General features: G+C 32.0%; 1 protein-coding gene across 6 annotated transcripts in view; it reads right to left on the bottom strand.

Annotated features, from left to right (window-relative positions):
- Nucleotides 1–15,477, bottom strand: part of LOC126757431 (pyruvate carboxylase, mitochondrial) — a 37,919-nt gene that overhangs the window by 3,270 nt on the left and 19,172 nt on the right. For 5 of the 6 annotated variants that reach the window (XM_050471339.1, XM_050471340.1, XM_050471342.1 and 2 more), the window contains 6 exons: nt 6,443–6,498; nt 6,275–6,389; nt 5,322–6,211; nt 4,627–5,246; nt 2,164–2,211; nt 409–806 (listed from right to left, as the gene is read on the bottom strand). In XM_050471339.1, the coding sequence (XP_050327296.1) occupies nt 409–806; nt 2,164–2,211; nt 4,627–5,246; nt 5,322–6,211; nt 6,275–6,373 (2,055 nt within the window). In that variant the 5' untranslated portion in view covers nt 6,374–6,389; nt 6,443–6,498. The remainder of the gene's footprint in view (nt 1–408; nt 807–2,163; nt 2,212–4,626; nt 5,247–5,321; nt 6,212–6,274; nt 6,390–6,442; nt 6,499–15,477) is intronic. The other variant, XM_050471344.1, reaches the window with a different exon arrangement.

Genomic DNA, 15,477 nt, shown 5'->3' with positions numbered 1-15,477 from the left:
ACGTTAACGGAAAACATTTTGTGGTTAAAGTCGTCTGATGAGTTTTCCGTACAAGAAGCCAACTTTCGTGAAAATTATTTATCAAATAAAACAATTTTCCATACATGAACTTGATGTCGATCGGTTAGTTTGCATGATAGCTCTTTGCTAAAGGCCGATATTGGCGCTTTCGACAAATGAGCAGCCTCTTGGCAAAAGGACATATGCAAAATTTCATCGATATTGATAAAAATAATTATATTTTATAATATTAAATTATATTGAAGCTTTTTATATTATTATTTAAGATGAAACTAAGGTCTTACATATGTATGTATGTATGTATATCGAAAGAGTTAACTTAAGTAAATTTTCGCGTTTTTTATCTGTCGCCGCAGAAATAATTTTATAATTATAAAAAAAACTTACCGCCAAATCACAGAATTTATGCACGACATTATCGGGATAACTGGTGTAACCAACAGCGTTGGCACCACGCAACAACATCTGGAATGGAATATTTGGTATACGTTTACGCATTTCCTCCAAACGTTCCCACGGGCATTCATGTAGAAAACGCAATGCTACATCGAAGGTGGCACCACCCCAATTCTCCAACGAATAGAGATTATTAAATTTGTGTGCGACATATGGTGAGATCTTAAGCAGATCATGGGAACGGACACGTGTCGCCAACAGCGATTGATGGGCATCACGGAATGATGTGTCCATCAACATAAGGTTCTTACGGCTGCGTACTTCTTTTGCGAAAGCTTCGGGACCTTGTGTTTTGAGTATATGTCGTAGTCCTTTTGGTGGTTCGGTGACTGCATCAGCATGGAAATTTCAAAGTAAATTATTATTTTTTTTATTTATGAAAGTTATAAACGTATAGTTCAAAGCAAGTTAGGCATCTACTCCGCAAATATACGGCGAACGGACATGTTTTGTACGTGTAGCCGGTTTTATTCCACATTTTTGGAGTTGAAAATTTGGTTTTCGTACGAAATTTTTGACCTCAAATCGCACAATTGGTACTCGGTACGCAAATGAAATTGGTTTTAAATTTTGTTACTCAATGTTCTAGTATTTACAATATTTGAGTTGAATCAAGAATTGTACAAAAGAGATTTCGCGGTCATAGAAAATTTAACTGCTAAATTTACATAACATTTGTAAACAAAGTTTTCTATCGATTCGCTCATGACGTCACAAGTCAAAGGCTTTTGCTGACAGGTTCAACTCATAAAGAAATAAATATTTAAATAGAAAAAATATAATACTTAATATATATGTATTTTTATTATTTTTAGACCAATTGACCAGAAAGTATTCTCGCAGCTCTCTTTCAAATGATAGTACATATGTTAGAGTATATTACCTTCTCTCTGTCAGAAAATACAAAAAAATTCCAAAGTCAGATCAAATTCAGTTTTTCTCAAGAATTATTGCTAACTATCATTATGCTCTGAATCTAATTAAGGCGTTTTACTTTCTTTAGGTCATGAAAATACATAATTAGTGCCTACTTTGCCGTATAAATTGGAGTAAAGCACTTGCCTTGGCATGCAGCATAAACCCTTAGCTTAAGCGACTATAAATAACAGATGCGTGGAAAAATTGAAAATAAAATCAAACCGCATAAATAATAATTACAACAAAGTATATTAATGATGATGCAAAATGGTTGAGTTTGAGGCGCTAAAGAGGAACGCTTCTGTTACCACCAACTGGTATTGTATAACCTAATTCAAAACCCTTATCGTATGGAGCAAAAAAAATAAACTAAAAACCAAATTAAGTAATAAAAATAATGGAATTGCAAACGCTATCGAGTGCCGGAAACCGCTGAAAAAGATAAGCGAAAAAAGTAGTAAACACATTTTAAGATCAGTGAACTCGATGATGTCTTACAAGCATATGGGCCAATTTGAATACCAAATAAGTTAAGCGCCTGGAAATTTGCGCACACTGTTCCAATTAAGTTACTTTCTGTACAACCTTTTATCATGATGTTTACATATGTAGAAATGGAGCTTTGCACCACACCTGAATACACCTATGTATATATGTGTTGTGATATATATGTATGTATAGAACTAAACCAAATATTTATTTACAAATCGGCATGACTCAAAATGATATCTGTTGTAGTAGTAGAAGTAGCAGATTTTCAAAACATACCTTTGGCTTCTCCGCGCTCTTCACGGCTTATTGCCTCGGGTGACAGGTCTTCAAGTGATCGTGATCATATATTTCAAAAATCGTATGTTTTGCATGATCATGTGAGTTTTGTTTTTGTATTCGGTGATGTTACAAAATGGTGTTGTTTGCGATGTTGTTTTTTTTTTTTTGAGTTATTGCATTTTTTTGTTTGCATAGAAAATTTTGTTGTTTTTCGATTGATATTTGGATTAATCACACGATGAAACAAAGAAAATAAAATCGTAAAATGATAAGAAACATTAAAGAAATCAAAAAGAGAAGTAAGCAAAAGAACGTACATATGTACATTAAACTATGTATTTATATAGTATATATAGTACATACATATACATATGCAGAATTCTTTAAAAAGTTTTTGAAAAGTTACGCTAAAATTGCGTGTTTTCAAAAGCAGCGAAAGGAGAGTGGGGATGTGGAGGCGGAGGAAAAGTGAGAGGAAACAATTTGGCGATATTTGTTTTATTAAAACAGTACAAAAAGAGGACGAGGCGTTGTTAATTGAACATAATAACTGTTAAAAAGGTTGTTGGGTTAAAGCAAGAGTACTGAATCAAATTTGGTATGCGAAGTTGCAAATGATCATATTTACAAAAGTAGCAAAAGGAAAATAACGAGGAGAGTAAGCCAGGTAGTGACAGATGGGATTACAAAATGGCGATAAAGAAAAGTTAATTATACTACATATACAACGGAAATTAAAATAAACTGAATGGTATGGAAAACAGACTAAACTAAGAATTGAGTAATGATAATTAATGGTATAGATATATATTAACGTAATATTATATATACCATAACATAAAAGCGTACAAAAATTTAACTAATGAAACGATATAAAACATAATATAAGATAACAACTTCTGCAGGCAAACGGCAAAAGCTTACACCATTAAAAACAATATAACAATAAAAACTCGTCTATTTTGTTCTGCGTGGTTGATCGAGAAAACGCACTCAATGTAGTATTGGCAAGAAAAAATGTTTACTTCGTTTGCACCGAAGCTATAATACGGATACCATTCACAAGTATATACATTTAAATTAATCTGAAGACTTAACCGGCTATGGTTTAAATTTAAGGGAACACGATTTCGTGTCGAATTAAGGTTATTTAATGTAAAAAAGTATCTTTTATGAAACTTTGTTCGGGTATTGTAGAGTTGCTTTGGACAATAACCTCTACCGAATTTCTTGAAGATATCTTGTCAAATAAACAAGAACTAGATTTTAATCGGCCAGTTTGTTTGGCAGCTATATGCTATAGAGATCCAATATCCTCCGATTCGACAAAATTTCAGATCGATATCTCAGGAACTGAGAGATTAGTTCGCGTATATATAGACACAGGCGGACAGTGCTACATCGACTCAGCTTTCCTTCTGGGAAAACGAAATAATTGAAATGTATTAAGACAGTGGGTCTGAGAGAATCACAGCCTTGTTAAATAACGTTCAATTCTTAATCCCCTTAACCAAATTGAGTGTACTTTTGCCACTTACGTACACGAAAGAGGACTAATAATAGTGTTAATTGTCGAATATTTATAAACTTTGAGTAGCAATGTAATAATTAACGTAAACCTAAATTTGAGAAATAAGAAATGTGGGAGGTTACGACGATAAAAGGAAGAGAAGGAAAAAGGAATGCAGCATTAAAGGATTAGTTCTGGAATGGATGAATTCAGCACAAAGGGAAACGAAACTAGGTGAATATAATGGTATGAATGGAAGGACTAACATAGTTAGGGCAGAGCAGATATAAGTAAAGAAAAGTTCACAAAAAGCAAGAAACAAAGAGAGTGAATGTGGAAGGAGTTAAGGTAAAGTAAGAATTAGTAGAAAGGTTAATATTATAGAACAGTTATGAGACGCTACGGAAGGCAAGATAAAATGTCAACAAAAAAGATATAAAACCGAGGGATAAACGATAAGAGTTCTTGAAAGGAAAGGTTAGGGTGCGGGGGTGATATATGAATAGGTATAAAAATAATACGGCTATAACTGTAAGATAATTAAAAAATATTTTTTTACTGCAATTTTTTATAAAATTTACTTCAAATTTTATTACGAAATAAATATAAAACTAAACATTAAAGTTGATATTTTAAAGGTTATTAATAAGTTAAAAAAAACACGATGGATTTAATTTTTCTTTTGAAATTAAAAAAATATATATATATAATTTGTAAAAAAATGTATTAGTTCAAATTTATCTTCATTGAGGTAAAAAGTAATCATACATAAATAATTACCAATTCACCACAAAATAGAGAAATAATATGTGAAGAAGGAGTGGGTATGAATATGTTATAGGGCAAAGGAATTATTGAGGCTCCCTATCAAGTGTTTTAAAGCTTTTGCACAACAAAGCAATAACTTATTTCTTACGAGATCAGATAAACCATACAAACTGCTTACTTACCTAGAGGCACTTCTGGCACATGTGGGGTAATATCAGCGGGTTTCAAACCGGTTGCCAATGGTGTTTGTGGACCATTCACAAGCACTTCACCAATGTAGTTCAGCAGTTTCTGTGCACGATTCTGTGAGAGACGGAATTTGAAGAGCTGTGGATGTTCATCAATAAAGTAGGTGTCTAAAACGCCGTGTAAGAATTTTTGATTTTCCAAGACATTCAACAAGAACGGTATATTGGTTTTTACACCACGTATGCGGAATTCTCGAAGTGCACGATTCATTTTAGCTGCCGAGCTCTGCAAATCGCTAGCATGGGAAATAATTTTGACGAGCAACGAATCGTAGTAGGGTGAGATGATGGCACCTGCAAAACCTGAAGCACTATCCACACGTATACCCATACCTTCACCCGAACGGAATACCTCCAGACGACCGGTGCTGGGTTGGAAGTCATTGGCGGGATCTTCGGTGGTGACACGACATTGGATGGCATAACCACGTGGTTGTATATTTTCCTGTGTATAGCCGAGTTCCGGTAGAGTCATGCCTTCGGCAACACGTATTTGCGATTGAACTAGATCAATGCCGGTGATCTCCTCGGTGACAGTGTGCTCCACTTGTAATCTAAGCAAAAGTTTAAAATATAACATAATTCTATGATTAAGCGAATTCAAAACAAAAATTTTTTCTGGTACACACCTGGCATTCACTTCAATGAAGTAAAAATTACCCGTCTCATCACACAGGAACTCTACTGTACCGGCGTTTTCGTAACCCACATGCTTGGCTAGACGTACAGCAGCCTCAGTCATCTTGTCGCGTATCTCTTGGGGTAGTCGTGGTGCAGGCGCTATCTCAACCACCTTTTGGTGACGACGTTGCACCGAGCAGTCACGTTCAAACAAATGCACCACATTGCCAGCCTTGTCACCAAGCAATTGCACCTCAATATGACGTGGTCGTTCAATGAACTTTTCAATAAACATAGCACCATTACCAAAAGCGGCCTTTGCCTCCGAGCTGGCACGCTCAAACATTTCTTCGACTTCATCCATTTTGCGTACAACACGCATACCACGTCCACCGCCACCATAAGCGGCCTTAAAGATCACTGGCAAACCATGTTTCTTGCAGAATTCCACAGCCTCTTCTTTTGTAGTGACGGGTCCATCTGTACCGGGCACAATCGGTACACCAGCTTCGATTGCAGCAATACGTGCAGCTACTTTATCACCCATTTGTTGCACCACTTTCGGTGAGGGACCAATGAAACGCAGCCCAGCATCAATGACAGCCTGTGCAAAATCACTTCGTTCCGAAAGGAAACCATAACCCGGATGCACAGCATCCACATCATTCTCTTTGCATACACGTATAATCTCTGGAATGTTCAGGTAAGCTTCAACCGGTGGCAAACCTTTACCGACAATATACGATTCATCAGCTTTTTGACGGTGCATATGCATTTTGTCTTGTTCGGAGTAGATGGCCACCGATTTGATACCCAATTCTGTACAAGCACGGAAGACACGAATGGCGATCTCACCGCGATTGGCGACCAGCACCGAACGTATTGGCTTATATTCAACCTGTAAGAGACAGCGGAAATAAAAATTAAATTGCTCACAAATGAGTCTTTTTTTCTAAATTACCTGAGTAGAGTAGGCATTTCTGTTAATAAGAAAAACACGAACACGCGGTGAAGATTGTCTTAAAGCCTTAAAGGCCGACTGTGCAACCGGTATGAACATTTTAAGGTTTTTGGCTCTATTAAAGAAAATGAATTAAAGTGGGTGCTTGATTTCATTATGAACACTTACAGTATTGATAGCTAAAAATATTTGTTTTGCTATATAAAGCTGGTATCCGAAGTTGCCTGCAAAAAGCAAAAAAAATATACGAATTATTATTTTGATATTGAAATAAAATACCTCATAAAATTTGATAAGAATTTGACAAAACAAAAACTTATCTAGACTTACTACATCTAAAGCGTTTGCACATAACGCTTGATTCAGTCAAGAGTGGTTCTATTCAAAAAATATTAAGAGAATTAAGTAATTGTTTCAGGTAAGTCCCAATGAAATCGCTATAATTATTAAATTAGTCTAACATAAGACGAAATATCGGCAATTCTGAAATCTTTCGTTCCATATTCCTAAAAATAGCTCTAAATATATACACATATATATTTTTTTTATGAAAAATCCTATTAATTTTATATGCTAAGCCTTAACTTTGAACCTACGAAATTTTTTCCAGCAATGCGAAATATTTAGTTTCCTTAAAATTATTAGAAATATGCAAACAACAATTATAAAAGCATTTTCTCCGCTTAAAGTCCAAATATGTGTATTTTTTTATTATTAATGCACCTAAGCTTGCATATGATTAATAATTGAGGGTAAGGTTATCAAATTTTACTGATTAAATATTTTTAAGGTCTGATTCTATGAAAGTTAAGAACTAATTTTCTTGGTGAATTATAAAAAACTGTACTAAAAAGTTTTTTATAAAAAAAAAAAAAAAATTATAAAAGTTTTTCATTGAAAAAAGCACATGTAAGCTTTAAATAATTATTAAGTTATGAGTTTGCTTATTGTTTATTTATTTCGGCATTCTGATAAGCTTAACTCTTGCCAACAGGTGCTACTTCGGACTGAGTAGGCAATTGAGAAGCAAAGTCCTCTCTCGACGAACAAAATCCAAACTCTATAAGTCGCTCATAATTCCCGTCCTGCTATATGGTGCAGAGGCTTGGGCGATGACAACAACCGATGAGTCGACGTTACGAGTTTTCGAGAGAAAAATTCTGCGAAAGATTTATGGTCCTTTGCGTATTGGCCACGGCGAATATCGCATTCGATGGAACGATGAGCTGTACGAGATATACGACGACATTGACATATGTAGTTCAGCGAATTAAAAGACAGTGGCTACGCTGGCTAGGTCATGTTGTCCGGATGGATAAAAACACTCCAGCTCTGAAAGTATTCGACGCAGTACCCGCCGGGGGAAGCAGAGGAAGAGGAAGACCTCCACTCCGTTGGAAGGACCATGTGGAGAAGGACCTGACTTCGCTTGGAATATCCAATTGGCGCCACGTAGCGAAAAGAAGAAACGACTGGCGCGCTGTTGTTAACTCGGCTATAATCGCGTAAGCGGTGTCTACGCCAATTAAGAAGAAGATTTCTGATAAGCTTAAGTGTTTTAATAAAAAGTGCAGCATCAAAACTTAATGATCAAACAACTTTATTGTTTCATGTATAGTTACTTATATATAAAGAATAAATCGATAAAAAACTCTATAAATTGAACTGTTTAAAGATCGAACGATTTATATACATATACCCACATACATAAATACATATATGTCCATTAAGGTGTGTAAAAAACGAATATTTTTTTAACTCTTGGTACTCTGAAAACTAGGTTTTTAGATATCTCTAAAAAAGTCGCTCGAAGTATGAGCTCTTAATTGTAACCGCTTTACAGTTTTCTATTTTTTCTTATTATCGATAGAAAAATTCAAATATCGCTTGAAAAAATAATCTCTACGTATGTCAAAAATACTATATGAATCCACTCCATATCTAATTCCATTTCTTCATCTATTATTTCAGTTCTGGTATATAGATACAACGTTGCTCGAACAACTTCATACCTACTATATCATCATATATAGACGCTACAAACAAATGGTTGTTAAAAACACCAATATGTCATAATTGATGGCCAGTCATCATTCTAGGCTAAGCGAAACTGTCTCACGCAAAGAATGGATACTTCATTTTGTAAAATTTTGAATGATGAACCATATTTTGGTGTTATCATACATTAATTGGCAATAATAATTAAACACTTATAACTATATATTAACCGATTTGTAACACTTAATTATACTTAAAAGAAACTCAGTAGCTTCTCAACAGTATTGTAACTCTGCTAATGAAATCAGCTGTTAATTTCTTTACAATTGGAGCCTTGGATTAAAAAATAAACTTTATATCAACTATAAATATGTATGCCAAAGGATGGGGAAATATATATACATATGTTCGTTCGAATATTTTGTGCCCAATTTATATTACCACAAAATTATTATACATACTAATCATATTACCATTAACTTAAATATACAGAAATGTTAGCTGAATTTGTTTATGTATTTATGTATGTCTTCTCATCTTGCAGACATCCTAGTTTGAAAGATATCTGACATAAATTTATAAAATATATCCACATGCGCCCGAACTTGATCAACCGAACGAAACAACTCGTACATACATACGAGAGACTGTCATAATTCTATGTCCAGGTATTACAGATTCATATACATATGTTTATAGATAATTCGATATCGCACTTATGTATATTACAAATGTTGCATATATGTATGTATGTAGAATAACTACCGTTTTTACCAATTTAATTGAACACCTAGTGTGAAATTTTGAAAAAAAATCGATTTTTTATATTTTGACAGTTCCAATTAAAGTGGTAAAAACGGTAGTTATTCTACATACTTATGTAGCTTTAAAAACAATACACTAATATTTCAAAACGGTATCTTAAATAGTTTTTGCGTTACAACCTCCTAAACTGTAGCCTCTCAGTCCAATCAGCAGTGTTCCTACCTTTGCTTATAAATGAAGTAAAGGTCTGAGACCTGAGCTCAAATCTAACTAGAAAGTATCGAAGTAAGTAGGGCAATGTTTATTAGTCATAACCTACTTTATCGGATGGCTTTAATATATAGCATCTTTATCTCCAATTTTCAGTAATAATTATTATAAAAATAACTGTTAGTACCCGTAACGTAATTGACTATTCTATTATAAACTTTGATACAAATATTATCAAAGAAAAAATCTTTTTAAGTATATTATTATTCAACAATTATGTAAGTATGTTTTAGAGTTTCTTTACCGCAAATCTTTAATAAAACACTGTAAGCACTCGCATAGTTTGGGGTTTAGATAAAACGCCCAAACAAACAACGCACGTCATAGCGCGCAAATAAAGAGTACTGAATTAGTTTTATGATCATCTCCATTTATCGTAAAAATCTTGTATGGACACTTTCAAAATATACGCCATAAACCCCATGATCTTGTGTCTGCGTCTAAAAATTAGTAGCCATATTGGAATTGGGTTGGATTGGACTTCTAACTATCTGATATAAATTGTCGTTGGTAAAATGTTTATCTATGTACATATACATACATACATACATATGAATGTCATATAAAAAGTCGCTCCAAATATTTGTTTTTAATATGTGACTGTATAAAAATTTACGCATTTTATTGACTACTTCTATATTTTGCCCCAGACATGAAGATAATTCGACTGTCATAGAAATAACTTCGAAAATATGTATTTGTATATATTAATATTATTATATCGTGTGTAGTATCGAAAAGTAACAGCCAGTCTTGCTGTTCTTTACCTCAAATAAAAAAAAAAATTATAAAATAATTAACTACGTCGCTGCAATTCGCAGTGAAAGCAATTTTATGGCGTATTAACCAAAACCGGTTTTTTGTAATGCATTTTTTTTAAGAAAACGAACAAAAAAATAATTAAGACAATATTTGATTTACCTAGTAAATACGTATGTACATTTATATGTACATAAATATTTTGGGCAGACAGGAAAAAAATTTGTTGACTAACAAAATAATTTGTGTTAACATGAAATGAAAATCTATTTTCAGGTATTTAATTTAACCTTGAAATATTTAGAAATTTAAACTCCATATCTAATTGAACTTGAACTTGACATTTGCAATATGTTTATTACACGCGTGCATACATGTACATTCGGCTATGAAAGGTATACTGAATTCCAGAAAGTATTTCGCTTTTTGTAAAAAAAGTCCGGTATCTCGAACAAAATAACATTTTGATATACGGATTATAGAACAGCTAAAAAATATTTTTATGAATTTTTACAACATGAAGTAAAACAAATAAGAAAGGGCTAACTTCGGATGTAACCGAAAATTTGCACATTGTTCGACGAAATCATAAAAGGATTGCAAATAAATTTGTATCTTATTTACTTATATTAGAGGTCATAAACTAAATTAGTTTTATATATATATTCTTTCCGTCGGCGAAAATTAAATTAAAATCATCATCAAATTAGACATATCCGATATAAACTCAATCGGAAAGATCAAATTTTTATTTGATTTATATATAGATAGTATTTGGCCAGTGATATATTATGTGATTTAAAAAAAAAAAATAATTTTCTGTTGAACCGAAGCTATAATATACACTTAACAAATAAAAAAAGTTTTCATACAAGAACTTGATTTTGATCGTACAGTTTGTATGGCAGCTATATGATATAGTGGTCCGACGTCGGCGGTTTCGGCAAATAGCATCTTTTTGAAGAGGAAAAGTAAAGGAATAGTTCGCCTAGTTACAGACAAGTACCATATGACAATATGATTTAACTAGAACTTCAGTAAATATAATGCCGAGGTCGTCCGGATTTCCTGATTTTATTGTTAAAGTGCAATAAACCTCTTCTCAAATAGTTTAGAAGAACACTGTCGAGTGAATAACCTTTGGCTGAATATAAAACCGAGTCCATTCCGGTTAACCGACTGTCTTGGAACCTTCGTGCTTCTCAACAATGATGATTATTCAAACGACTCCCACACTAAATTTTACAAACAATTGTTAATTTAAATTATATTAGACTTGAAGGCTTTACTTTCAAAAAATATTTTTTCAAACCAGTTACATATTTGCTGTTCATATGAATTATCATATGTACCGTTACCAATGTAGATACTATCTTATAGTTTCACTCTTCTACTTAACTACAGATGCAATTAGTAAATTCTGCACAGAATAACAACTTTTAGAAAAAAAACAATGTGAAACCAAAATTTAAATAAAACTACATTGGAAATTTTTTAATGTTAATTGAAGGACATTACAACAGCTGTATACCTAAGTATAACACTCATAACAACATACAGATATGCACTCAAAAAATACAAACACTAATTTAGGAATATTTTAGACCTTGTTCAAAAAATTGTATGAATATGTATTATGTCAGACTACTTTCTAACATAACTGCTACCTCGTACTTGATATTGTGAAAGTAGTATGTAAATGCATGTTTTTGGTGTTGTAAACAAAATACCGGACGTTTATAGTCAACTTAAACATTAAGCACTTGCAATGCTAACTAGATAGGTATCAATGATATTTTATTGAAGTACAGATAAGACGATAAGTTGGAAATAAGTTATGATATACATAGGTTATATAAATTATGTCTGAAGCTGATAACACAAAAATGTGCCTTTATAAGTTAATCATTATACATTAATAGTATTTCAATGAAAAAACAAGCGATTATAATACTTTAGCTTCGATAAGGTTTTGTTACCAGTACTAGAAAATATGAAAATGTAATAATAAACTTGTTGACTATTTAAAAATAAAATTAAATCGTGTTCGTTAAAGAAATGTGATGATTTAATGTTAGAGCTATATGTTTTGTACTGTTATGTAAGAATTTTACTTATAGAGATTTATTCATAATATACTATACATATGTATGCCAGTTTGAGAATATACACATATCGTATGTTTATATGTACATATATTTAAAGTAACACTGATTGTTATTTAATAAAGGGTAAATTTCCTCTAGAGATTGTGTTAATGATTATTTCTGTTATCCACTCGCTATCCTAAATTCCACCACTAATTTTTGCTACGAAAAAAGGCTAGTTATGTATAAAGATAGATCAATCTTTTCAAACTTTTTCGCTAAAGAATAGTTCTAATTCCCACGAATTCAGTTTAGTATGAGGAGTGTTACTAGGCCAAGTAAATTACATTACAACAAGACCCAATTCTGCAATTGTCCACTAAGGTGGATAAAGAAACCGAATATTTTCCACATTTTCCACTTGCAATCTGAAAAATAGTTTCTCAGACATCTCTACGAAAATCTCTCCACTTACATTTTCCTATTTCTTCTTATAGTCAGATATAAGTATGTATCTCACTTCCAACTACTTGAAAAATTACTGGTTTCATAAATTTTGTAAGAAATTGAACGCTCTACAAAATGGCTTCTTAAGATTTTTTCGTAAACAGAATAAAAGATATTCACGGCTGAAGATTGATTATTTTAATTTTTTTTCAATTGTACTCGTACTACATAACTATATAAAAAAATAATTTTGAATTTTAAAACTCACAGTTTCGTAGGAAATTTACAGCTCTACAAAATGGTCATTCATAAATTTTTGATCAAGTTAAGCATTTACGAAATATCAATCGTCAAAACTCAATAGGAAAAAATAAAAGATATTTTTTGTAGAAAATTAAATTGGCTACAAAAGCTATTCTGTTAATTCCATATTTACCATAGTAAGTTGTACTAATCTAATCTTTATTAAAATTTATTAATGACATTCATATCACATATGTATACGTATTTATACTTATATATGTATATATTCTTATATACATACAGACGTCTTTATCTATTCATCACATCTTTCAATCTCATCTAAAATTTGATTATCATTTCATATTTCATATTCATCAATACTTTTATAACAAAAATCGAACCCAAAAGTAGTACGTGTTTATCTTTTATATAAAACTGCAAAATTCAATTAATACAACTAATTTATTTTCTCCTAGCCTTTTGCGTTTATATATGTACATATGTACATAAATAGAGTTATGCATACATAAATATGTATGGAAGATTGGCTGTATGTAGAAATTTTCGCATGCATGTACATAAGTATGTACATAAGTATATGTATATGTAAATAGGTTTTTTTAATAAGTGTGCGAAATCGTCTCTGCTTTGTGAACATTGGACTTTTTTATCACTGACAAATGAACACATGTGAAGTGTGCACCAGTGTAGTTAAGTTTTGTCTTTAATCTTTATATAAATACAGAACTCGTTTGACAACAGTCGAGCCCCTCTTTTTGGCGGACACTTATACTCTCTCATACTATGTTCGTTTTCATATGAGGCAGAAGAAGAAATTTGAACTTCAAGCGTAAAGGCATTTAGCAGATAAGTATATTGAAACTACACTGTGCTCCGGAGAAATATTGTAACGTATTTTCGGCTTAAGTCCCCCTACTCATATCCTCTGCTTTATTCCTTCACTTGCATATACTATTTGATTGCTTTGACTAGAATTCCTCTAATTAGCATTTATCTAATATCGCTTCTCACTTGATTATATCACCTATAACAACATTATATCTTTCCTATATTATTTGCGTTACCATTTCAAGCAGATAGTAATGTATGTATAAAAGGATAACAAATTTAAGAGCTGCATTTAATTATCAAGATTCGGAAGTTTTCGAAAAACGGCTAATTTTCATTAAGCGTTTTCGAGTCGCTATTTCTCTGCTAGCTATGTTTCAACTATGTACATAAACTCTCTTGTCAAAAATTGCATCAGAAAAGAAAACCATATGTATTACCTGTAGAAGAGTGCACGTCGATTTTTCGTAATTCCCTGTTTTAGACCCGTCTTTTTCGTTTATACCAGTTGTTTATTCTGAAGAATACAACTATTGTGTGCTGCAGAAATGTTACAACTGTTGAATAACGGGTTTAAAGTAAAAGACAGTGTTTAAAATAATTATAGTTAATGTAATGAGTACTAAAGTATTTACGAAAATATAATATGAAATTTAAATTCTTTGAATCAAATTACTAAATACCGTTTCTCGTAAATGAACGATCCTAGTTTTGTACTCGTTCGAGGACTGTCAACTCAGAAGCATTCCTTAAAATTATAGCGAAATTGTATTTTTGTCGATACCAGAGCAACATAAACAACACTGTCAAAATCAAATGCAACTCAAAATAAGATTTTATTAAATATCTCTGCGCGTAGCTCACTTATGTCAACATATTGATTTGTCTGCTGGGTAGAGATGACATTTCAGTTATTGCAAATAAATTTTTATTCGCAAACCAGCAAAAGGAATACAATTTGCAAAAAAATATTAAAAAGTTAGCATACATATGTATGTATGTATTTCTATACACGCACACACATACAAATTTGAAGAAATCAAGCCAGACACCGTAACGATCCGGACTTTGCACATCAAGAAGGCCAAATAAGACAGTCAATATTTATGCGTATTGAAATTGGACAGGCACACACGCATACAAATATAAATACTATTAATATATAGTATAAATGCATCTGTATATATTTATAAACTGTAGTAAATAGTACATACATATGTATAGGTATGTATATGTAGCACAAACAGTGCTTATAAATAAACATTAGTATTGCCAGACAGACACGGTTTTATTACACTATTTTTTTAATTGTTACTTTGTTGTTGTGTTTTAATTAACAAATTCTCATATAAATATGCAAATATATACTTGTATGTATGTATGTCTATATACAAATGATTATTAACTCCTGTGTCGCCTTCTTTTGCGTTGAAATGTTCATTCCTTCTTTCTTTATTATTACTTTTCAATTTTATTTATTCTTGTCATTTCATTTTTTTTTTTTTTTTTTTGCAAATCATAACGAATTTTAATTTAAATATAAACTTCTTATGTTACTTGGGTGTTACGTTAGCTACTTTGCTTAAAATAAGTATATGATTATTTGTATATCATTGGTGTGTGAAATTTTTATTTAATTAGATGGTTAATGTAAAAAACGTGCAGAAATATAGACTCATACGCTAAAAATACTCTATACTATACGTAAAATACATATTATAATGTACATAAGTATGTTATAAAATATTAGTGTGAGTCGTCCTAATTAAGAAGCAAAGAAGATAT

The sequence above is a fragment of the Bactrocera neohumeralis genome, chromosome 4 (genome assembly GCF_024586455.1).
Source record: "Bactrocera neohumeralis isolate Rockhampton chromosome 4, APGP_CSIRO_Bneo_wtdbg2-racon-allhic-juicebox.fasta_v2, whole genome shotgun sequence".
In the NCBI taxonomy this organism is placed as follows: domain Eukaryota; kingdom Metazoa; phylum Arthropoda; class Insecta; order Diptera; family Tephritidae; genus Bactrocera; species Bactrocera neohumeralis.
The sequence above is the reverse complement of the archived record's forward strand: the minus strand, read 5'-3'. Positions and strand labels throughout refer to the sequence as shown.